Consider the following 26,231-nt stretch of genomic DNA (forward strand, 5'->3'; position numbering starts at 1 on the left):
TCTTTTTCTGTTTCTTCTTCTTGCTTTTATAAAGTCTTAGCTCCTGTGGAGTTTTCTCTCAGTTACTTCTTATTTATTTATTTGAGACAGAGTTTCACTCTTGTTGCCCAGGCTGGAGTACAGTGGCGCGATCTCGGCTGACTGCAACCTCTGCCTCCTGGGTTCAAGCTATTCTCCTGTTTCAGCATCCCAAGTAGCTGGGATTACAGGTGCCTGCCACCACACCTGACTAATTTCTGTTACTTCTTTTGAGCCACAAAGTATTTGAAAAAGATGCATTAAGTAGTGACCGCAGTCCGTGCTAGTATTGGGTGCTTACAGAGGTCTAGTAGAATACCGTGTTTTAAAAGGAGGTAAATTTAATAATTGCTGTGATTACTCTGGCATTATACGCTCACAAATAAAATGTTTGGTGATTTTTTTTTTTTTTTTTTTGGAGACAGATTCTTGCTCTGTCACCCAGGCTGTGCAATGATGTGATCTCAGCTTACTGCAACCTCCGAGTTCAAGTGATTCTCGTGCCTCAGCCTCTCGAGTAGCTGGGATTACAGGCACCCGCCATCATGCCTGGCTAATTTTTGTATTTTTGTAGAGATGGGGTTTCACCATGTTGGCCAGGCTGGTCTTGAACTCCTGACTTCAGGTGATCCACCCATCTCAGCCTCCCAAAGTGCTGGGATTACAGGTGTGAGCCACTGCTCCCAGCCAGGTGTGATATTTTTAATAAAACAAGTATTCAAATTCACTTACAGGACCAATGAAAGAATCGTTTGTCGTAATTTTATGCCAAAGGGTACTTGTGGCTTAAGATAAACTTCCCATAATGACATTATCCACAGATTCAAAAAGTAGTTTATCTTAAACAACTTCTGTGACATTTTAAAATGATGTGGCTTAGAAAATTGCTAGGTTATCTAAAATGGCTCTATTGATGATGTAAATGTAGCACATGAAGAGCTTGAATAAAATAGACTTTTGAAGTGTGCAAATGGAAAGAACAGTCCTTCTAAATAATTATTTCCCCTCCCTTTTATTGACGTATACATACAGAAAAGATATCATGTCGTAAGTGTATTGCTTAGTGAATTACTCCAAAGTTGGATATACCTGGTTAACCACCACCTGAATGAAAAAAACAGAACACTGCTTCATATGCAGAAGCCCCTCCTGCCCCTCCTGGTCATTATCCTTTTCATCCCTCCCACAGGTAGTCACTGAGTTCTAATACCACAGTCTTTTGACTTTCTTTTGAGCCTTATGTAATTAGAATCACAAAAGATGTATTCTTTTGCCTGACTTTTATACTTAGTATTGTTTTTGAAATTCATCTTGTGTGTAACTGCGATTTGTTCATTTTCATTGCTTAGTGAATTACTCCAAAGTTGGATATACCTGGTTAACCACCACCTGAATGAAAAAAACAGTTTTTGGCCGGGCACGATGGCTCACGCCTGTTATCCCAGCACTTTGGGAGGCTGAAGCGTGCAGATTACGAGGTCAGGAGATCAAGACCATCCTGGCTAACACAGTGAAACCCCGTCTCTACTAAAAATACAAAAAATTAGCTGGGTGTGGTGACGGGCCCCTGTAGTCCCAGTTACTCAGGAGGCTGAGGCAGGACACCTGTAATCCCAGCTACTTGAGATGCTGAAACGGGAGAGTGGCGTGAACCTGGGAGATGGAGCTTGCAGTGAGCCGAGATCGCGCCACTGCACTCCAGCCTGGGCGACAGAGCAAGACTCCGTCTCAAAAAACAAAAAAAAAAAAACAAGAAAACAGTTTTCCAGTCTAAGAATGTATTACAATTTATTCAAATTCCACTCTAGATGGACTGTGGGTCTTTTTTTCTTCCATTTGGAGCTATGGCAAATGATGTTTTTTCAAAGTTGTTATTTCTCAGCCAGGCGCGGTGGCTCACGCCTGTAATCCCAGTACTTTGGGAGACTGAGGTGGGCAGATCACCTGAGGTCAGAAGCAAGACCAGCCTGGCTAACATGGCGAAACCCCGTCTTTTCTAAAAATACAAAAATTAGCCAGGTGTGGTGATGGGCACCTGTAATCCCAGCTACACAGGAGGCTGAGGCAGGATAATCACTTGAACCCAGGAGGTAGAGGTTGCAGTGAGCTGAGATCACACCACTGCACTCCAGCCTGGGTGACAGAGCGAGACTCTATCTCAAAAAAGAAAACAAAACACCATGGAATTGTTATTTCTCTTGGCGAATAGGTAGATGCACTTATTCATGTTAATATATACCTACCTGTGAATGTGCTTGTTGGATTTTCTATGTATCTTCTGTCTGCCACCTAGAAATTTAACCTTTTATATATATACAACTTTAATTTTTTTTTTTTTTTTTTAAGAGACAGGGTGTCACTATGTTGCCCAGGCTGGTTGGGAACTCCTGGCCTTAAGCCGTCCTCCTGCTTCAGTCTCCCAAAGTGTTGGGAATATATGCGTGAGCCACTGTGCCCCACTGTTCAAGTTTTCATTGATTGCTGCCTACATATAGTTGTTCAACAGCTATTGATTCCCCCTGCTCTGTATATATGTCTCCTAGTGTAGGTATCAGGGTTACAGCAGTAATTAAGACCACATTATTTCATTTTATCATTTAAATATATAAGACTAATTGATAAATTAAGTATAGAACTTTGGCCAACATGGTGAAACCCCATCTCTACTAGAAATACAAAAATTAGCTGGGTGTGGTGGCAGGCGCCTATAATCCCAGCTACTCAGGAGGCCGAGGCAGAACTGCTTGGAGATGGAGGTTGCGGTGAACCAATATCAGACCACTACACTCCAGCTTGGATGACAGAGGGAGACTTTGTCTCTCTTTTTTTTCTTTTTTTTTGAGACGGAATCTCGCCGTCTTCCAGGCTGGAGTGCAGTGGCACGGTCTCGGCTCACTGCAGCCTCCGCCTCCCGGGTTCAAGCGATTCTTCTACCTCAGCCTTCCGAGTAGCTGGGATTACAGGCACCCACCACCACGCCCAGCTAATTTTTGTATTTTTAGTAGACAGGGTTTCACCATGTCGGCCAGGCTGGTCTCAAACCCCTGACCTCAAGTGATCAACCTGCTTTGGTCTCCCAAAGTGCTAGGATTATAGGCGTGAGCCACTGTGCCCGGCCCTTTTTTTTTTTTGGAGACAGAATTTCGCCCAGTTGCCAGACTGGAGTGCAGTGGCACGGTCTCAGCTCACTGCAACCTCTGCTTCATGGGTTCAAGCCATTTTCCTGCCTCAGCCTCCCAAATAGCTGGGACTACAGGCATGCACCACCACGTCTGGCTAATTTTTTGTATTTTTAGTAAAGCCAGAGTCCCAAAGTGCTGGGACTAGGCAGGCGTGAACCACCATGCCTGGCCAAGACTCTGTCTCTCAAAAAAAAAAAAAAAAGAAAAAAAAATATAGGACTTTGGGAGGCCGAGGCAGGCAGATCACCTGAGGTCAAGAGTTTGAGACCAGCCTGACTAACATGGTGAATCCCCATATCTACCAAAAAATACAAAAATTAGGCAGGTGTGGTGGTGTGCACCTGTAGTCCCAGCTATTGGGGAAGCCGAGGTGGGAGATTGTACCTGGGAGGCAGTGAGCAGAGATCGCACCACTGCACTCCAGCCTGGGTGACAGAGTGAGACCTTGTCTCACCAAAAAAAAAAAAAAAAAAAAAAAAATAGCATAGGTAGGCATTTGATGATTTGATGATTTCATTCGCATCCCTAAAAGTTTATTTGTTCCTGGGTCGTCAGATAGCTTTTTGGCCATCTTCCTGTTGAGAAAATTGATGTACCCTTCTGGAGTCCTCCAATTTTCCATTATAATATGGTAAATGGGAGCTAGAGCTTTGGGTAAGAATTGGGATGTGATAAGGAGGATGAGTTTTGCAGTGGTGTGCATGGTTAGGAGGAGAAAAAGCTGGAGGCAGAGTGTTCACTTAGAGGCTTGGGGTAGGAGGGGTAGGTTTAAGTGGTGCTCATCTGGGCCAGAATAGGGCAAAAAGGGAAGAATGAAATAACCAGATGTCTTTGCTTTGTCAGTAGTCTTACAGCCCTGAAAGCTTTTTTTGTTGTGTTATATTTGTTGTAATTGAGTTATAATCCACATAACATAAAACTTACCTCTTTCAAGTGTACAATTTAGTAGTTTTTAGTATATTCATAAAATTGTGCAACTATCACCACTGATACCAGAACATTTCTGGGAACAAAAAGAAACTATATATCCATTAAGAGTCACTCTCCATTTTCTCCTACTTCCTTCTCTACCCCCAGTCATCTGCTAGTCGGCTTTCTGTCTCTATAGATTTGCCTGCTCTGGATATTTCATATAAATGGAATAATATGCCATATGGTCTTTTGTGACTGGCTTCTTTTACTTAGCCTAATGTTTTTAAGGTTCATCCATGTTATATGAATCAGTACTTAAATAATTTATAGGGTTAAATAATATTCCATCATATGGATATACCACATTGTCTTTATCTGTTCATTAATTGGTAGACATTTAGGTTGTTTCCACTTTTGTTTATTATGAATAATACTATTCACATTCGTGTACAAGGTTTTGTGTGGACACATTTTCAGTTCTCTTCGATATATACCAAAGAGCCACAATGCTAAAACTTCCAGCTTTTTACCAGCTATCTCCAGATGCATAGCCTAGTAAGCCCCGTGTTGGAGTGGTGTAGTGTTGAAAACATGGCATACTCATACATTAGATAACCAGGTTTCAATTCTGGTTTGGAAGCCTTTGGATATTTGCATTACCCATTTGAATTCTCTCTTGGGCTGTGTTTGGTTTGGGGTTTTGTACTTGTTTTTTTTTTTTTTTTACTAGATGTTTTGAGGCACTTGGTACTGTGGACATGTGTCAGTCTTAAATATTTGGGTTTTGAGCATATCAAGGGCTTGGTTTGCAGTTGACAGTTGAATAGCAGTCTTCTTCCTTCCATTCCTTACAGATTCTCCTGTTCAGAGTCAACCATTGAATAGCATATTTATTGTTTCTGCCTGTGTGTCTGTTAGTGCTCATATGGTCTAGTTCCTGAGTTAAGAAGTATAGGGTAGTGGTCATCTTTTTTCTTTGACTTGATTCCTGCGTACTGTGAATGCAGAGCAATGCAGGATATGTTGGGTTTTCTACAAACAGAGCATCAGCCCAGAGACACGTTTGCATTTGTTTCTGTCAGGTTTCCTGGCTCAGCTGGCACCCTTTAAGGCCAGAGAACGTTAGTTTAGGCACTTTTCCTAGTAAAATACTTCTTGTGGCTCTTCCTGTGTACTTGGAATAAAGGAGGCATTCCATTGTTAGACATGCTTGGGTAGTTCAGGGTAATCTTAGAGTCATGAGAGATATGATATAAAGGAATAACTAGCTAAACCAGAAAAAATGCTTGGGTAATGACTAGCAAATAGGTGGTCAACAGATGTCCTCATTAGATTGAAAGGTCCATGAAAGCAGGGACTATTTCTTTTCTTTACTGCTTAAAAAGGTTAGAACTGGACCTGGCAACATATGATAAGCTAAATAAATAAATATTTGTGAATTGGGTTAATACATATTGCATAAAGTGGTTTTGGCTCTGTTTTATTCTTCATAAGCCCTAGTGATCTTTTTAATTTCTGTAAAATGTGGTCTTGACCCCCCCAACCCAAGTGACCTCCTTATTTGCTAGGCTCTGATATTTCTGTTAGGTTTCTACTGTATTTTCTGAGATAGCAATTAGTAGATACTATTTCTCCTTTGATGGAGCTAGCCATATATTCTTGTTTGTTCATTTTAGCTTTCAAATTTCTGTCTGATTCTTGTTCTTTTACTCGGGAATGTAGTGAATGAAATGACTTGGAAGGTACAAGGTAGGTCAGTTTAGGTTGTCTAGGGCCTTGCATTTAAAAGTTTAATTTGATGACATGGTGGATTACAAGAATGTAACAGTATCAAAATGATACTATCTTCTTGTGGTGGTATGTAGACTTAAAAAGAGAAACTGCAGAGAAAAGGGTCCCTTAGGATGTAGAGCAGCAGTTGATATGTGAGAAGTTGATGCCTTGCATTAGGGATTAGGAGTAGATGTGGAAGGAAGAGATCAGGTTTGAAAGAGTTTAAACAAAGAATCTCTAGGATTTGATAACACTGGATATCAGAGGGGAAGTTACAAGAGAGAGGGCAGAATCAAAGGCCACTCAGAGGTTAAAGGAATCATACTGGCTTGGCATGGTGGCTCACGCCTGTAATCCCAGCACTTTGGGAGGCTGAGGCGGGCAGATCACGAGGTCAGGAGTTTGAGACCAGCCTAGCCAATATGGCGAAACCCCGTCTCTACTAAAAATACAAAAATTAGCTGGGCGTGGTGGCGTGTACCTGTAGGCCCAGCTACTCAGGAGACTGAGGCAGAAGAATCACTTGAACCCAGGAGGCAGAGGTTGCAGTGAGCCGAGATCGTGCCACTGCACTCCAGCCAGGGCAACAGAGCGAGACTCTGTCTCAAAAAAAAATAATAATAATAAATAAATAAATAAAGGAGTAATTCCAACACTTGGGAGGCCGAGGCAGGAGGATTGCTTGAGCCCAGGAGTTCAAGACCAGCCTGGGCAACATAGTAAAACCTCATCGCTATAAAAAATTTTTAAAAAGAAATTTAGCCAGGCATGGTGGTGTGCCCCTGTAGTTCCCATTACTAGAGAGGTTGAGGTGGAAGGATCTCTTGAACCCAAGAGGTCGAGAGTACAGTGAGCCATGATGCACCAGTGCACTCCAGCATGGGCAACAGAGTGAGACTTTGGGAGGCCATGGCAGAAGGATTGCTTGAGCCCAGGAGTTCGAGACCAGCCTGGGCAATGTAGTGGGACCTTGTCTCTATAAAAATTTTACAAATATATATAAAAGCTGGGCATGGGGGCACGTGCCTGTAGTCCCAGTGACTGGGGGGTGGGGCGGGGGTGAGATGGGAGAATCACTTGGGCCCAGGAAGTCGAGATTGCAGTGAGCCATGATCATGCCACTGCTCTCTAGCCTGGGTGACAGAGTGAGACTCTTTTTGTCTAAAAAAAAAAAAAATGGTTGTACCTTGAACAGATACAAAGCATGTAGAAGAGGAAAGCATTTGGGAGGGAGAATAATTGGTTGGATACATTAAGTGTCAAGTGACAGTAGGACCTCTAGAAATACACAAACAGAGCTCCACAGGTTTTTTCATTGTCATTTCTTATACCTTTTGTTCCACTACCTACTTTTTTCCTACAACTTTCTGTTTATTTTATAGTTTATGAATTTTAAGCAAAATACTTCCTTCTGCCTCTTACCAGTAATTTTCAAAAGCGTCTGTATTGGTTAGGATTAGATTTGGCTGGGAGTGACAGAAAACTAAAAATAAAAGCAGTTTAAACAAGTTTATTTCTCTCTAATGCAAATGAAGTTTGAGCTGTCCAGGCTTTCTTATGGTGGTTTGGTCATGATCAGGGACCCAGGTTCTTTCAACCATGTAGCCCCATCTTAACATGTGATTTCTATCTTATTGTTCAAGATGGCTATTTGAGTGTCAGTTATCAGTTTTATTTAGCAACCAATGGGAAGGAAGGGGGATGAAAATGGGCCCTGTCTTTAAGGATACTTCCTGGACATAGTGAGTAGAAGGATGGTTACCAGAGTATGGGAAGGGTAGTTAGGGGGCTGGGGGGAAGGTGGGAATGGTAAAGGGGTATAAAAAAGATAGAATGAGTAAGACCATCAGAGAAATGCAAATCAAAACCACAATGATATAGGTGGCTCACGCCTATATGTATCTCACACCAGTTAGAATAGTGATCAGTAAAAAGCCAGGAAACAACAGGTGCTGGAGAGGATGTGGAGAAATAGGAACACTTTTACACTGTTGGTGGGACTGTAAACTAGTTCAGCCATTGTGGAAGACAGTGTGGCGATTCCTCGAGGATCTAGAACTAGAAATACCATTTGACCCAGCCATCCCATTACTGGGTATATACCCAAAGGATTATAAATCATGCTGCTATAAAGACACATGCACACGTATGTTTATTGCGGCACTATTCACAATAGCAAAGACTTGGAACCAATCCAAATGTCCATCAATGATAGACTGGTTTAAGAAAATGTGGCACATATACACCATGGAATACTATGCAGCAATAAAAAAGGATGAGTTCATGTCCTTTGTAGGGACATGGATGAAGCTGTAAACCATCATTCTGAGCAAACTATCTAAGGGCAGAAAACCAGACACCACATGTTCTCACTTATACGTGGGAATTGAACAATGAGAACACTTGGACACAGAGCGGGGAACATCACACACTGGGGCCTGTTGTGGGGCGGGGGAGGGGGGAGTGATAGCATTAGGAGATATACTTAATGTAAATGACGAGTTAATGGGTGCAGCACACCAACATGGCACATGTATACATGTGTAACAAACCTGCACATTGTGCACCATGTACCCTAGAACTTAAAGTATAAAAAAAAAGACCTACTATTTGATACCACAGTAGGGTGAGTATAGTCAATAATGACTTAATTGTACATTTTGAAATAACATAAAAAGAAAAAAATAAAATAATGCAGAGTATAATTTGATTGGTTGTAACTCAAAAGATAAATGCATGAGGGGATGGATACTCTATTCCCCATGATATGCTTATTTCACATTGCATGCCTGTATCAAAACATCTCCTGTACTCCATAAATAAATACACCTACTATGTATCCACAAAAATTTTTTTAAAAAGGATACTTTTGAGCGTTTCAAGCATTACTTCTAGTTATGTTCAGTTGATCAGAATTTAGTCATAGCCACACTTCAGCTTCAAGGAGGGCTGCAGAACGTCTTTATTTTAGGCAGCTATGTGCCCAGTTAAAAAGCGGATTTTCTCCCAAGGTAAAGAGAGCAGATAGGCATTAGGAGACTACTAGTAGTCTCTTAATTTTCCAGGCCGGGCACGGTGGCTCACACCCGTAATCCCAGCACTTTGGGAGGTCGAGGCGGGCGGATCATGAGATCAAGAGATGGAGACCGTCCTGGCCAACATGGTGAAACCCCATCTCTACTAAAAAAAAATACAAAAATTAGCTGGGCGTGGTGTTGCGTGCCTGTAGTCCAAGCTACTCAGGAGGCTGAGGCAGGAGAATTGGTTGAACCCAGGAGGTGGAGGTTGCAGTGAGCGAAGGTCGCGCCATTGCGCTCCAGCCTGGCAACAGGGCGAGACTCCATCTCAAAAAAAAAAAAAAAAAAAAAAGCAGGGATTTGCTCCCAAGGTAAGAGAGCAAATAGACATTGGGAGACTATTAGTAGTCTCTTAATTTCCCAGAATGAGAACCAGATTCTTTCCGGTTACAGAACTCGTTTCTCCAAACATTAATTATTCTTATAATAATTTTAAAAAATACTAAATATATAATTATCACCAGCCAAATGCTTCTTTTAAGAAATAGAGACAGGGGGCCGGGCACGGTGGCTCACGCCTATAATCCCAGCACTTTGGGAGGCCGAGGCGGGTGGATCACCTAAGGTCAGAGTTCGAGACTAGCCTGGCCAACATGGGGAAACCCTGTCTCTACTAAAAATACAAAATTAGCCGGGCATGGTGGCGCATGGCTGTAATTCCAGCTATTCGGGAGGCTGAGGCAGGAGAACTGCTTGAAACAAGGAGGCAGAGGTTGCAGTGAGCCGAGATCGTGCCATTGCACTCCAACCTGGGCAACAAGAGCAAAACTCCGTCTCAAAAAAAAAAGAAAAAGAAATAGAGAAGAGACAGGGAAGCCAAGCTCATGCCTGTAATCACAGCACTTTGGGAGGCCAAGGTGGGCAGATCACCTGAGGTCAGGAGTTTGAGACCAGCCTGGCCAACACGGAGAAACCCAGTCTCTACTAAAAATACAAAAATTAGCTGGGCATGGTGGTGCATACCGGTAATCCCAGCTACTCAGGAGGCTCAGGCAGGAGAAGTGCTTGAACCCGGGAGGCGGAGGTTGCAGTGAGCCAAGACTGTGCCAGTGCACTCCAGCCTGGGTGACAGAGTGAGACTCTGTCTCGAAAAGAAAAAAAAGAAAAAGAGACGGGGCCTCACATATGTACAGTGGTATGATCCGTAGTTCACTATAATCTTGAGCTCCTGAAACCTGATGCTTTAAAACAAAACAGTACAAAACTACTAAGTTTATAATTAAATATATAAATAAAATATAATAAAAATGTTCACTTCTGTTTTTATATTCTTTAAAATGACCCATAGGCTGGTGATTAGTAACTAAAGCATATGCTGTGGAACATCCCAGCACTGATGTAAGTATATGAAGTTTGAATGCCAGGTCAGTAGATTCAGAAGCTAAGTTACTGTATGGTAAAGAACATGTTTTGCCTGAGCAGCTTTGGATATGGTTTTTTCTTTTTTTTCTTTTTTTGAGATGGAGTCTCGCTCTGTAGCCAGGTGGAGTGCAGTGGCGTGATCTCAGCTCATTGCAAGCTCTGCCTCCCAGGTTCAAGTAATTCTGCCTCAGCCTCCCGAGTAGCTGGGGCTACAGGTGCATACCACCACGCCCAGCTAATTTTTGTATTTTTAGTAGAGATGGGGTTTTACCATGTCGGCCAGGATGGTCTCAATCTCCTGACCTCGTGATCCCCCTGCCTTGGCCTCCCAAAGTGGTAGGATTACAGGACTGAGCCACAGCGCTTGGCCGGATATAGTTTTTCTATGTGTGTTTTTCCTAAACCTTATTATACATAAACATACAAGGACAGAGATCAAATGCCCCCTGTCTAGAAACACCATTTCTGCCAGGCCCATCTTAATAAGACTATGTCTTCTTTTTATTTGTTTCTATACTTCCTTTTTTTTTTTCTGAGACAGGGTTTCACTCTTGTTGCCACCACACTCAGCTAATTTTTGTGTTTTTAGTAGAGACAAGGTTTCACCATATTAGCCAGGCTGGTCTGGAACTCCTGACCTGAAGTGATCCCCCCACCTCGGCATCCCAAAGTGCTGGGATTACAAGCGTGAGCCATCACGCTCAGCCTAGACTTCTTAGTGTGGTGTTTCATTTTTTTTTCTCTGGTTCCCATCCAGCTTTGTTCATTGTACATGCTCACGGTGCACTTTATATGACCTGTTGGCATATTTTCTCACTCTCTTTTTGTCTCTCTTCACTTCCAGCAGTGTTAAATAACTCTTTCCATTCTGCAGTTTTCCTGATAAGAATTTCAGATGGTGGTGGCCAGGTGTGGTGGCTCACGCCTGTAATCCCAGCACTTTGGGAGGCCAAGGCGGCAGATCACTTGAGGTCAGGAGTTTGAGACCAGCTTGGCCAACATGGCGAAACCCCATCTCTACTAAAAATACAAAAGCTAGCCGGGTGTAGTAGCGCATGCTTGTAATCCCAGCTACTAGGGAGGCTGAGTCAGGAGAATTGCTTGAACCCGGGAGGCGGAAGTTGCAGTGAGCCGAGATCACACCACTGCACTCCAGCCTGGGCGATAGAGCAAGACTCCGTCTCAAAAAAAAAAAAAAAAAGGCAATGAATAATTGGACAAGGAACCAAAACTTTTATTCTGAAAAGAGAAAATTCCAGTCTATAGCAAGGGCAGTTTTCCTTCTAAGGAACAGTACTGATATATCATGGCTAAAGAAGCAGGCTCAGCTTCTTTGTCCCTTTCACTAATTTGCTATGGCTTCTAACATAGGCTAGGAAAAGAAAAAAATCTGTTTCTCTTTCTCCTCTCCTCTCCTCTCATCTTCCCTCTCCTCTCCTCTCCTCTCATCTTCCCTCCCCTCCCCTCCCCTCTCCTCCCCTCCCCTCTCTTTATCTGTCTATCTGCTAAGGGCAGCAAATCTGTATCCGTACAGGTCTGCAGCAACTTCAATTCTTGCCTCCTCAGAAGAAACAATTTGACTGAGGGTCATAAGGCAGAAGGAGAGACCAAGGCAAGTTTTACAACAGGAGAGAAAGTTTATTTAAAAGCTTTAGAACAGGAATGAAAGGAAGGAAAGTACACTTGGAAGAGGGCCAAGCAGGTGACCTGAAAGACAAGTGCACCAACACATAGCCTTTCAACAGGATAGAGAACAGTTAAAAGTGCCCTGGAAAAGCCAGACTTACAGGCTACTCTGTATAATAGAAACTTCAGGACAGGGTGCAGTGGCTCACACCTGTAATCCCAGCACTTTGGGAGGCCGAGGTGGGCGGACCACGAGGTCAGGAGATCGAGACCATCCTGGCTAACACGGTGAAACCCCGTCTCTACTAAAAATACAAAAAGTTAGCCGGGCGTGGTGGCGGGCGCCTGTAGTCCCAGCTACTTGGGAGGCTGAGGCAGGAGAATGGTGTGAACCTGGGAAGCGGAGCTTGCAGTGAGTTGAGATCACGCCATTGCACTCCAGCCTGGTCGACAGAGCCAGACTCCGTCTCAAAAAAAATAAATAAAATAAAAAAGAAACTGCAGCACGCTTCCTAATACTGTTCAAAGGTCTCCCTTTTTATGATTTTATTTAAATTTTTTTTTTTTTTTTTGAGACAGAGTCTCACTCTGTTGCCCAGGCTGGAACGCAGTGGCGTGATTTCGGCTCACTGCAACCTCCCCTCCCAGGTTCAAGCAATTCTCGTGCCTCAGCCTCCTGAGTAGCTGGGATTACAGGTGCCCACCACCATGTCTGGCTAATTTTTTTGTATTTTTAATAGAGACAGGGTTTCACCATCTTGGCCAGGCTAGTCTTGAACTCCACACCTTGTGATCCACCCACCTTGGCCTCCCAAAGTGCTGGGATTACAGACGTGAGCCACTGCGCCCAGCTCGATTTTTATATTTTTGGTACAGACCAGGTTTCACTATATTGGCCAGGCTGTTCTCAAACTCCTGACCTCAGTTGATTCGCCCACCTCAGCTCCCAAAGTGCTGGGATTACAGGCATGAGCCACTGCGCCCAGCAGGGTCTCCCTTTTTAAACGTATTTTCTTTTTATAGCCTTCAAACTACAAGAGATGCCTTTTAATAAACTGGATGGTATGTCTTAACGTCTGATGGTGTTTAAAGGCATCCAAGGGTTACGTCTGTGATAGATTGCCAAGGCATACAGGTCTGATCAGGAGAGTTTCTTGATGACTAGCTATGGGCTATGCCTTTGTAGCACATGATCCCAACTCCAGCAGGGATATAGTTAGTGACATGCTGGCTTTGTCTTCTCCCTAACTCCTGGATTACTACAAATTTCTTCTTCGTGCAGGAATCATTCCCTCACTCTATACATATCTGCTGTTAAAAAAAAAAAAGTTAAGATATTATAGCCATTATATTGTAGCAGCCATGATATTATAGCTCAGTAAATGCTGCTTTCCAAATATTGGCTAATTTAACCATAGCATGTCTTCAATGTTAGAAGCCAGCCCTCATTTTTATCAGGGGCTGAAGTTTGATAATTCTTTGTGTTATTTGCTTGTGAAAATAAGTAGAACAAAAAGGATTAGGGACCTAACCTTGTATCCCATGTATCCCAGTGAACCTTTTCTGACTTAAAGCTTCCTTTCTTTTTTTTTGGAGATGGGAGTCTTGCTCTGTCGCGAGGCTAGAGTGCAGTGGTGCGATCTTGGCTCACTGCAGCCTCCGCCTCCTGGGTTCAAGTGATTCTCCTGCCTCAGCCTCCCAAGTAGTTGGGACTACAGGCGCATGCCACCATGCCCAGCTAATTTTTTTTTTTAATTTTTAGTAGAGACGGGGCTTCACCATGTTGGCCAGTATGGTCTCGATCTCTTGACCTTGTGATCCATCCACCTCGGCCTCCCAAAAAGCTTCCATTCTTAGTCTTGGTACTTCTGAGTGGCATTGGGTCAATAGCTTTCTGCCTAAGAAGAGAATTGGCTGGGCATGATGGCTAACACCTGTAATTCCAGCCCTTTGGGAGGCTGTGGCAGGAGGATCATTTGAGCCCAGGAGTTCAAGACCAGCGTGGGCATCATAGGAAGACCCCATGTCTGCATAAAATAAAATAAAATAAATTAGCCAGACTTGGTGACATGCACGTATTGTCCCAGCTTGTCAGGAAGCTGAGGTGGGATGATTGCTTGAGCTCAGGAGATCAAGGCTGCAATGAGCTATGATCATACAACACCAGTGCACTCTAGCCTGAGTGACAGAGCAAGACCCTGTCTCAAAAAAAGCAGGGGGGCATAGTCACCTCCCTAAAATATTAGTTGAACAGTATGTATTCAGAAGTATTATTTTAGGGTTAACTGATTCAATTGTCAGAAAAGAACAAGCTGTATCTTGTTTCTGTACATATTCTACTTTGTGAGTATTTTTATTTCATTGCTATGTGATTGGAATCAACTCAGGAAAGAGGAAAAAATAAGATAGAGGTTATAGAATTCTGAATTCTGAAGGGAATTCTGAGAATTATCAGTAAAATATGTCAAAATGTGATATTTTACTTCCACCAAGAATTAGGCCATATCTTTTTGTGAAAATAAATTATTATTATTTATTTATTTATTTTGAGATGGAGTCTCGCTCTTTTCACCCAGGCTGGAGTGCAATCACGCAATCTCGGCTCGCTGCAACCTCCACCTCCCGGGTTCAAGCGATGCTCCTGCCTCAGCCTCCCGAGTAGCTGGGATTAGAAGCGCCCATTACCACACCCGGCTAATTTTGTACTTGTAGTAGAGACAGGGTTTCACCATGTTGGCCAGGCTGGTCTGGAACTCCTGACCTCAGGTGATCCACCGCCCCCCCCCTCTTGGTCTCCCAAAGTGCTGGGATTACAGGCATGGGCCACCGCACCCAGCATACAGAAATAAATTATTAACCAGAGAAATTTTGACTAAGGTTTTTATAAATGTTAGGTGAACCATTGCTCTAAAAGATACAAAATTATAACAAGCTGAAAAGTTTTTTAAAAATCTGCATTTTAGTGGTTCAGTTTTTCAGTTGTTCTGAGTGCTAATAGTTGGAGTTTATAAATTGTAAGAAGCAATGTACGGAGATTCTGTGATGAAGGAATTTGTTGAATGCCCTGTCTGCCTCACAGTCTCAGTCTTTATGATAGAGTCTTGTCTTCTCACAAGGAGAGAAAAGATTTGAGGCTCTTTTGATTACTTACTTACTTGCTTATTTATATATTTTGCCTCTTTGTTTTTGCCACAAATACAAATGTAATGGAACCTTAGAATAGGAGAGACGTGTGGATCCCCTGGTAGGCACTGTTCTTTCTATGTTCCTGGAGCCAAGCTCATGGAATTACCTCCAAGACTACGGATCCCTGATTTTCTTTCATCATGATAGGAGGCGTTTTCTAGAACCTGAATCTTACTTTAAAATGCATGTAAGACCTGCAAGGAGTGGTAGCGAAGTGGGTGGAATATATTCTTAGCACCAGACACCTTTAAAATATTTAAGTTCTCGGCCGGGTGCCCTGGCTCACGCCTGTAATCCCAACACTTTGGGAGGCCGAGGTGGGCAGCTCACGAGGTCAGGAGACCGAGACCATCCTGGCTAACACGGTGAAACCCCGTGTCTACTAAAAATACAAAAAATTAGCCAGGCGTGGTGATGGGTGCCTGTAGTCCCAGCTACTCGGGAGGCTGAGGCAGGAGAATTGCATGAACCCGGGAGGCAGAGCTTGCAGTGAGCTGAGATCGCACCACTGCACTCCAGCCTGGGTGACAGAGCAAGGCTCCTTCTCAAAAAAAAAAAAAAAAAAAAAAAAAAAAAAAAAAAATATATATATATATATATATATATACACACACATGCATATATATATATACACACACACGTATATCTATATATATAGATATATACGCACACGTATATCTATATATATATAGATATATACATATATATGTGTATATTTACATTTTCTTATGTCAGGGTCTGGCTTGGAGTGTATTGTGTTCCCAGAGCAGAGTTCTTTTTTTTTTTTTTTTGAGATTGGGTCTCACTTTGTCACCCAGGCTGGAATGCAATGGCGTGAGCTTGGCTTACTGCAGCCTCGACCTCACAGGTTCAAGCAACCCTCCCACCTCAGCCCCCAGAGTAGCTAGGATAACAGGCGCACACTACCATTTTGTATTTTTTGTAGAGGCGGGGTTTTATCACATTGCCCAGGCTGGTCTCGAACTCCTGAGCTCAAGCAATCCACCTGCCTTGACCTCCCCAAATGCTGGGGTTACAGGCGTGAGCCACTGTGCCCAGCCGCAGAGTTCATCTTGAGACCCTGACTTCTGCCAGCTCTGATCCAAGTGGGTGGGGCTCTGGGGCTCAGTGAAACAGCCGTTTTGCTTCAGAGAACACAAATAAGATTTTGGCTTGATGCAGGTTGTTGCTGGCGTCATATAGTCTAAAACGTTTGCTGTCAAGAACATTTTAGTAAAAGTTTTTGTTGTGCTTTCATCTAGTCAAGAAAAGATAGGAAGTGGCAGCTGACAGGGCAGTGTCTTCATGCCCCTCAACCTTACATTGGACACTGAAGTAGGATTGTGTTTTCACTGGAAGTCCCAGTGGGGCCTTATCTCCTGGATGCTCAAAGTGCAGCTCAGATCCTGTTGGGTAAAAAGTCTAGTCAAAATGGAGGACATGGAGAAGGCCAACAGGCAGAGCTATAGAGCTGACATAGGGCATTCTTTGTACTTCCCTTAGCCACTGTACTTTCTTTCTTCCTCCATCTCCTCCTTCCCTCTTCTGTCTCATTTTGGTTTGGCCTTTGGGAATAGTGGGTTTTAAAAAATATTTGAACTATAACATATCCTTGTACCATAAAGAATGAGCCTGACTGCTTTACAAAGGATTTCTATAAAAAGTAATCTTTTATACTAAGAGAAATGACACATCTGTTTTAAACCTGTTACTTTTCTTCCCTGGGCTTTGCTCTTTCTGCAGGTCCATTTGACATGGTTCTTGAAACTCCTGGTAGCAGCCATTTACTAGTAGCACTCTTTATCTTAGACACAGCACCTAAAGCAATTGTAGGTGTTTTAAGAACAGAAAGCCCATCTTAAGCAGACCAGTTTGAGGGATTGGCAGTGCTGTCAAGAAACAAGGGCTTTGTGGCAGTCTCTCTAAAAACTCCCTATGAGTCCATTTCTTGCAAACGTCTTTAGACTCTACTGTATCTTTTCATCAGAAGCTACCTCTTTGATGTGGGAAGTGTCATGAATGGACTGACTCTCTGGAATTTAAAAACAAAGACAATATGGCAAAAAGAAAACCTGACTTTTAGTACTGTATGTGTTGCTAATTAGCTCTGTATTCTTGGGCAGACTACTCCATGTATCCCAGCCATCCATATGCCCTATTTGTAAGGATCTAATGAGATGATATTGTGAAGAATGCCTTTGTAAACTGTAAATTGCTTTGTGAATAAAGATACTATCTCTGATAAACAGTACCAGTTCTCAGCCACCAATAACCTGATACTCCCATACTGTGTTTGGAAGAAACACAAAACAATGAAGAGTAATTGTGACTTTTCAATGTGAGTTGTATTCACAAAGCTCATATACTTTTTCCCTGCCTTTTGATACTGTTTATCGCTTTCTATGTTGTAATGGGAAGATCACACAGCAGTCATTTTCTCAGTACAAAGTATAACTACAACTGAGCTTGCATTGAAGATCTTTAACAAAGATGCAAAGCTGCTGTCCAGAAATGTTTTCTTTCCATTTTCTCTTGTACCTCCCAGTATTTTAAGAATCCTTGAGGCTGGGCACCATAACTCACGCCTGTAATCTCAACACTTTGGGAAGCTGAGGCAGGAGGATCACTTGAGCCCAGGAGTTTGAGACCAGCCTAGGCAACATAGTGAGACCCCCATCTCTACAAAAAAATTTAAAAATTAGCCGGGCATGGTGGTGTGCACCTGTGGTCTCAGCTACTTAGGGAGGCTGAGGTAGGAGGATTGCTTGAGCCTGGGAGGTCAAGGCTGCAGTCAGTCATGATTGCACCACTGTGCTCTATCTAGCCTCCAACCTGGGCAACAGAAGCGAGACCCTGTCTTTTTTTTTTTTTAAAAAAAAGGCTATCCTTGATGATTGGTTTTGAGCCAACGGAATGGGAGCATATGGTAGAGTTTCAACACTCTGACCCTAGTCCTTCTGACAGGCAGTCACAAAATGAGATCATGAAGTCTCTAAGAGCAGCTGATGAAAAAGGAAATGGGAATGTAGATGTTCAATCAGCAGCCCTCCAGACCCAGAGTTTGCTCCTCTGTGGTGTCTCTAGGTGGAGAATAAGGACTTGATTTGCCATTCTGGAGTGCAAATATCTAGCTTTTTGCAGCTTCATATTAAGGTTTCTTGAAATGTACTTAGTAATATCTATGTGTGACTTTGCTAAGTGATGGCTTTGGGCTGGAAAGGATTTTAGCAGGTTTTAGTCTAATTTAAGCCTAATCTAACACTGCTGAGAAAGGAGGAGTTGTCTTTGGTTTTACTTTCTAATATATGGTACCTCTTAGCCGGGTGCAGTGGCTCATGCCTGTAATCCCAGCACTTTGGGAGGCCGAGGCAGGCGATCACTTTAGGCCAGGAGTTCAAGACCAGCCTGGCCAACATGGTGAAACCCCATCTCTACTAAAAATATAAAAATTATCCCGGTGTAGTGGCGCACACCTGTAATCCCAGCTACTTGGGAGGCAGAAACAAGAGAATCGCTTGAACCTGGGAGGCAGAGGTTGCAGTGTGCCAAGATCATGCCACTGCATGCCACTCCAGCCTGGGCAACAGAGCAAGACCCTGCCTCAAAAAAAGAGAGATCTATCTCTCTTCTTTTTATATACATATACATATACATACATACATACATATATGTATGTACACATATATATATATGGCCCCTCTTTTTTTGAGTCGGAATCTGGCTCTGTTGCCAGGCTAGAGTGCAGTGGCATGATCTTGGCTCACTGCAACCTCTGACTCCCTGGTTCAAACGATTCTCCTGCCTCAGCCTCCCGAGTAGCTGGGATTACAAGCAGGTGCCACCACACCCAGCTCACTTTTGTATTTTTAGTAGAGACGGGATTTCACCATGTTGGCCAGGATGGTCTTGATCTCCTGACCTTGTGATCCTCCCACCTCAGCCTCCCAAAGTGCTGGGATTACAGGCATGGGCCACCGTGCCCAGCCTTTTTTTTTTTTTTTTAAAGAGACGGAGTCTCACTCTGTCACCCAGGCTGGAGTGCAGTGGCGTGATCTTGGTTCAGTGCAACCTCCGCCTCCCGGGTTCTAGCAATTCTGCCTCAGTCTTCCGACTGGCTGGGACTGCAGGTGTATATCACCGCAACCAGCTAATTTTTTGTATTTTAGTAGAGACAGGGTTTCACTGTGTTGCCCAGGCTGGTCTCGAACTGAGCTCAGGCAGTCCACCCGCCTCGGCCTCCCAAAGTGCTAGGATTACAGGTGAGCCACCCTGCCTGGCCTATATGGTACCTCTTTAGGAGCCAGACCTGGTTAATCAGACACATGGCTTTCATGACTCCTTTGCTTGAGTAGCTTAATAACTCAATAAATCAAAAGATGAATAAATATTCTAATGTGTGAAGATACTCTAATAGATAATAGGCAATTAAGAATGGACATCCACGGCTGGGCGCTGGGGCTCATGCCTGTAATCCCAGCACTTTGGGAGGCTGAGGCGGGTGGATCATGAGGTCAGGAGGTAGAGCCCATCCTGGCCAACATGGTGAAACCCCATCTCTGCTAAAATACAAGCTACTCGAGAGGCCGAGGCAGGAGAATTGCTCGAACTTGGGAGGCGGAGGTTGCAGTGAGCCAAAATCGCATCACTGCACTCCAGCCTGGCGACAGAGCGAGACTCCGTCTCAAAAAAAAAGAAAAGAATGGACATCTACTGAAGGTGATTGCATCATCCTACCCATTCATTAGTCTAACTCCCTACAGGTTACTTTCCTAGGAGACACTGACAGGTCTCTGTTTTCTGAAATCCAGAGAAAGGCAGCAATGGGGAGGGGTGCAGTGTATGTATGTCATACCTGTGCTTGGTATATCTGAGTTGCCTGTGTATAATAGCAGCTGGGGAATCAAATCATAGATAAATTGTTCTCATACAGGTTTGTCCTATGACTACCTATTCTTTTTAAACAATTGGCTATATTGACCCTTTCTGGTTTTGGAAAAATAATAATAATTTTTTTAAGAGAGAAAAAGAAACAATTGGCTACCCTTCAACAGTGATGTTAAAACCATTTCACATTCTTTAGCAGTGGTCACTGTCCTACGTCTAACTATGTGCAGGTTGAGAAAAAGGACTGCCCGAGTTATAGATGATTCTGTGAGAATAAGAAATCATTGCTTTTGTAACACATGAGGTAAAAGTAATCTCAAAGTTGACATGCTGATGGGGACTCCTGGCAAGGGGAGTTCCCTGCCCTCAACAAAAGGTCATCCACAGCTACTGGAACATTTTTGTTGTCTGAGAAGTATAAAGTGCCTTAGAAATACCTGAATCCATTAATGCCTCCAGTTGGTGAAATCAGAATTTGCAGGTGACTGAAATTGACAGTAGTGCCTTGTTCTTACTCACTGTTCAAATGACAACCCACATGTTTTATGGATTGGGTATACAGATGTATGCTCTAACAGCAGTATCTCCCTCCAGAGCCACTGTGTACCAAGCACCAGGTCCTCCAGGGATAGTTGGCTCTATTCAGTCTTTGATTCATTCAACAAGAGCTTACTAAGCTCCTTTTTGGTACCAGATACTGTTTGTTGCTGAAAATAAATAAAAGGCCAGCAAGATTAAGTAGACTGTAAGATCTGGACCAGTAATTTGACAACACAAAGTACTGTCGTAAAGATACAATTTCTGATGTGTAGTGACCATTCCGTATGAAAGCTTAGTCTTTCAGGAGATTAAAATGGGTGGTGGAATATTCCTACCTAGCAAGCAAGCAAGGTGAAATGAGTGGCTGTTTGACTCCCACCTGCTGATGCTGGTCTTTTTTGGTTCCTCGGGCTTATAATGATCAACATTTCTTGAGCCCTCACTATATTCTATGCTAAGCTCTTTACCTGTATGAATTTACTTAATCTTCACAACCACCCTAAGAAGTAGGTACTGTTGTCCTTACTTTACAGATGAGGAAATGGAAGCACAAAGAAGTTAAGGACCTTGCTGAAGGTCATGGAGTAGAGGCAGGATTCAAATTTAGGGAACTCAGCCTACAGTCCATGCTCTTAAAGATGTTATATCCTGTCTCTGGGCTTAGAAGGGGTTCATCTTAGGCTGGACACAGTGGCTCACATCTGTAATCCCAGCACTTTGGGAGGCCAAAGCGGGCAGATCACGAGGTCAGGAGTTCGAGACCAGCCTGACCAACATAGTGAAACCCCATCTCTACTAAAAATACAAAAATTAGCCAGGCATGGTGGTGTGCGCCTGTAGTCCCAGCTACTCGGGAGGCTGAGGCAGGAGAATTGCTTGAACCTGGGAGGCGGAGGTTGTGGTGAGCCGAGATCGTGCCACTGTACTCGAGAGTGAGTGACAGAGCAAGACTCTGTCTCAAAAAAAAAAAAAAAAGACGGCCAGGCGCAGTGGCTTACGCCTGTAATCCCAGCACTTTGGGAGGCCGAGGTGGGCGGATCACCTAAGGTTGGAAATTCGAGACCAGCCTGACCAACGTGGAGAAACCCCGTCTCTACTAAAAATACAAAATTAGCCAAGCGTGGTGGCACATATCTGTAATCCCAGCTACTTGGGAGGCTGAGGCAGGAGACTCGCTTGAACCTGGGAGGCGGAGGTTGCAGTGAGCCGAGATCACGCCATAGCACTCCAGCCTGGGCAACAAGAGCGAAACTCTGTCTCAGGGAAAAAAAAAAAAAAAAAAAAAAAAAGGAGGGGGCGCTTCATCTTGACTAACTTCCTGCATTGGTGGAGCTTGATAGCGTGGTCCTTCCCAGATCCTTCCCTGCATACAGAGCCTGTCTCTTTTCTGATTGGTCCCTAAGGCCAGATTACCTGTCCCTAATACTGAGCAGAAGCTGGTGAATGAAACAGGAGATCCCTCAGTCAAAACAAAAGGAAAAAGAAAAATGAAACAGGAGATCCCTTCTCTACAGCCCAGATGTAAGTCCAGCTGTGCCCTTCACCACCTGGGTGACCCCACCTCTGTGAACATAGGTCCTCATCTGTAAAGTGTAGATAATGTTATTTCATCGGATCATTTAGGGGATTAAATAAGATAATGTACTTTGTGGTTTCTGGCTCTGAGTAAGTGCTTAGTAAATGTTAGCGATTTTTATTATCATTGTCCTTAGCCTTGAGAACAAGCCAGGGAATAGTGTCTCAGACCAGATGCTAAGACCTAGGTAGATGGGCAATTTTCCTTGGTTTTGACAAGACAATAATTTTATCCTGTGTATTTCTCTTGACTTTTTTGATGTGAAAAGCAGAGAGGTAAAGCATTATTTGACAGATGTATGGATTCAAGCAAGAAACTGAGGTCCAATTGCAAAGAAATGGCTTGTATAACTCAGAGCCCTGTCTGAGGAAACACAGAGGACCCTAGAGGGCGGAGAATGAACACAGCGCAGGGGCTAGTTCCAGAGTCGCATTCTCGGTTAGTTCACTTTCAAGTGTGGGTGAGGGTCCCTTGTCAGTAGGCAGAGAATTTTTTTCCCCTGCACCAACACATACCTGCTGCCTAGTGTTTATTAAACAAAACTTTATTTTAATGTGAAATAGAATTCATGACTTGTCCAAAATGGAGAGGCAAGGGAGCTCTTTAACAGGCTTGTTGAGCCCCTTTTCCCACCTGTTCCTGTGCCAGACTTTCCCAAAGGCTTACTTGCCAATGGTTGCTCCTCAGATCTCAGGGCTAGCTCACTCTATAGGCTCCAAGCCAGAGTGATACCGCCGCCGCCACTGTTGCTCCCACCAGCCAATCAGTTTCCTGCTGTAAGGATGTAACTTGCTGTGAAGCTTTCACCTTCCTCCTTTCTTCCTGTCTTCAATGTTGTATGTCTTCCTGGTGCTTTTGCCATACAGCCAGTGTTTCAAAGAAAATTTTCAGGCGCTAAAGTTATAGCCCTTACTACCTTTCCAAGGAGATGTGAGATAGCTGTGGAAAAGAAGAGGGCTCCTCTGCCTCTGTGCAGAAGGAACAGTTTACTTCTTGATAGTGTGCTAGCTCCTGAGCTAGGTGGGGGACTTGCTGGGATTCAAGAGAGTGCATTACCTGACCTCTGGACAAGTAGACTGGGCATAGCCTGCCCAAGGACAGCACCCTAACCTGCAGGAACCAAGGCCGAAGACTGATTTCACCTTCTCGTACTCCCCTTTCCTAAGCTAAAGCTTGCTCTGCAACACTGCCCCAGGTCTGTGGCTTAAAACAGCCATTTCCTTTCACCAGTGAATTAAGCTCACTCTTTATAAAATGTTTCAGCTTGGGGATTGGAAAGGCTCTCTGTGCCTTTCTGTCTCTGTCTGTTTCTCCAAGGGTTGATGTTGATGGCTTCTGTCTTTGTCTTTACAGGGAACTCTAATGATCCAGGACAAAGAAGTTACCCTGGAGTATGTATCAAGCCTGGATTTTTGGTACTGCAAACGAGTAAGTACCAAGAATCCCTTTCTTTAGAAGTAAGTATCTGGAATAACAGCTCCTCCATATCTCTAGGAAGGCTGCCTGCTAACATGCATTCCCAAGGACAAAGCTCTTCTTCCTCAGGTCACTTCAGTTGAACAGGAGGAGGTCAAGACAAGGTCATTCATAATTTCTCCTTCCCAGCTGCTACATGTGGCCATAGAGAGTTCTGGACCTGCAATTGGAGACACTTTCCCAAGGACATGTGCCATTATTTCTATCAGTTATAAAAATAACAGTTCCTTGACATATAATATCTTCTCACCTCTCCTGGGAGTGGTCATAAAGGAATTCTTGGTTGGAAAAGTAGGTTTGGAGAGACTAGTTCTTTGGGAGTCGTACATTTTTTGGATATTCTTGGGTTTCCAAGGGTATAGAACTTCAGACACCATGGCATTTTACCTCTATTAAACTCCATATTCTCTTAGAGTGGGATATTTAAAATTTTAGGCTATATTCTTTTTTTTTGAAACGGAATCTCATTCTGTTGCCCAGGCTAGAGTGCAATGGCGTGATCTCCACTCACTACAACCTCTGGCTCCTGGGTTCCAGTGATTCTGCTGCCTCAGCCTCCCGAGTAGCTGGGATTACAGGCACTTGCCACCTTACCTGCCTAATTTTTGTATTTTTAGTAGAGATGGGGTTTCACCATGTTGGCCAGGCTGGTCTTGAACTCCGACCTCAAGTGATCCACCTGCCTCAGCCTCCCAAAGTGCTGGGATTATAGGCATGAGCCACCGCGCCGGCCTGTTTATTTATTTATTTATTTATTTTGAGACAGAGTCTTGCTCTGTCGCCCAGGCTGGAGTGCAGTGGCGCGATCTCAGCTCACTACAACCTCTGCCACCCGGGTTCAAACGATTCTCCTGCCCCAGCCTCCCGAGTAGCTAGGATTACAGTTGCGTGCCACCATGCTCAGCTAATTTTTTTGTAGTTTTTAGTAGAGATGGGGATTCACCATCTTGGCCAGGCTGGTCTTGAACTCCTGACCTCATTATCCACCCACCTTGGCCTCCCAAAGTGTTGAGATTACAGGCTTGAGCCACGGCACCCAGCCGGCTATACTCTTTAAAGGTCCAGTTTGATTGCAGTGAGCATGAAAATATAATTTGTTTTCATTGCTACTACTTAGTATCAAAAATAATTATGAAAAATATAGAAAGTTTCTGAGCCCCGACACACTAAAAATGTTACAGTACTTGAAAAAATTTAGTAAAGACTTTAGCTTGACATTTGTTAGTCTCGGTAGAATTGACATTGTGTTAGTCTCGGTAGAATACAACTTGAAGAGCTATGATTGTTATTAGCCAAAGTACTCATATTTCATGGATATACTCCCTTATGGTGTCATTTTAGGAAGATATTTCATTTCCTTTTATTGAGATAAAATACATGTAACATTACATTTGCCATTTTAACCATTTTGAAGCATTAATTCAGTGACATTAAGTACCTTCACAATGTTGTGCAGCTATCAACACTATCTACTTCCTAGAACTTCTTTTTTTTTTTTTAAATAAGAGATGGGATCTCACTATGTTGCCCAGGCTGGTCTCACAGTCCCTGGCTCAAGTCATCCTCTCACCTCAACCTCCCAAATAGCTGGGACTACAGGTGCCATCATGTCCAGGTTAGTTCCAGAAATTTTTTTTTTCTGTCTTTTTTTTGAGACAGGATCTCACTCTTGTTTCTCAAGCTGGAGTACAGTGATGTGATCATGGCTCACTGTACCCTTGACCTCCTGTGCTCAAGCGATCCTCTCACCTTGGCCTCCCGAAGTTCTGGGATTACAGGTGTGAGCTGCCATATCTAGCCTCAGATCTTTTTTAAACCCTCAAAAGGAAACCTCTTATCATTAATCAGTAACTTCCCACTTCTTCTTCCGCCAGTCCCCAGAAACCATTAATCTTTTTTCTATCTCCATGGATTTGCCTATTCCGGATATTTCATATAAATGGAATCAAAATATGTAAACTTTTCTGTTGGCCTTTCACCTAGCATGTTTTCAGAGTTCATGTATGTTGCAGTATTTATCAGTACCTCATTTCTTTTTGTGGCTAAGTAATATGAATATATCACATTTTGTTCATCCATTCCTCAGTTGATGGACATTTGGGTTGTTTCTACCCTGACTTTGGTGAATAATAGAACCTTTGTGTGCTAGTTTTTGAACAGCTGTTTTCAGTTATTTGGGGGTATGTATCCAGGAGTGGAATTGCTGGGTCATATGGTAATTTTATATTTAACTCTTTGAGGAACCATCAAACTGTATTTCTTTTATTTTATTAGCAAACCTTTTCATAGACCACAGCTGTACCATTTTATATTCCAGCAATATGTAAGGGCTTCATTTCTCCACCTGCTTGCCAACATTTGTTCTTTTCCCTTTATTTGATAATAGCCATCCTAATGGGTATGAAATAATATCTCATTGTGGTTTTGATTTGCATTTTCCTAATGACTTTGAGGGTTTTTTTTCATGTGTTTGTTGGCCATTTGTATATCTGCTTTGGAGAAATGTTCAACCAAGTCCTCTGCCCTTTGGAATTGATTTGCATGTATTTTTGTTGTTGAGTTATAAGAGTACTTTATATTTTCTGGATATTAATCCCTTATCAGATATATGATTTGTAA

The 26,231-nt window shown here is 43.2% G+C and overlaps 1 protein-coding gene across 9 annotated transcripts in view; it reads left to right on the plus strand.

Annotated features, from left to right (window-relative positions):
- RBM6 (RNA binding motif protein 6) overlaps positions 1–26,231 on the plus strand; it is a 135,763-nt gene that overhangs the window by 82,087 nt on the left and 27,445 nt on the right. For 8 of the 9 annotated variants that reach the window (XM_034956495.3, XM_063602374.1, XM_034956498.3 and 5 more), the window contains one exon: positions 23,490–23,564. In XM_034956495.3, coding sequence (XP_034812386.1) covers positions 23,490–23,564 — 75 coding nt within the window. Of the gene's footprint in view, positions 1–22,407; positions 22,575–23,489; positions 23,565–26,231 lie in introns of all 9 variants that reach the window. The other variant, XM_055109974.2, reaches the window with a different exon arrangement.

Source organism: Pan paniscus, chromosome 2, assembly GCF_029289425.2.
Source record: "Pan paniscus chromosome 2, NHGRI_mPanPan1-v2.0_pri, whole genome shotgun sequence".
NCBI lineage: Eukaryota > Metazoa > Chordata > Mammalia > Primates > Hominidae > Pan > Pan paniscus.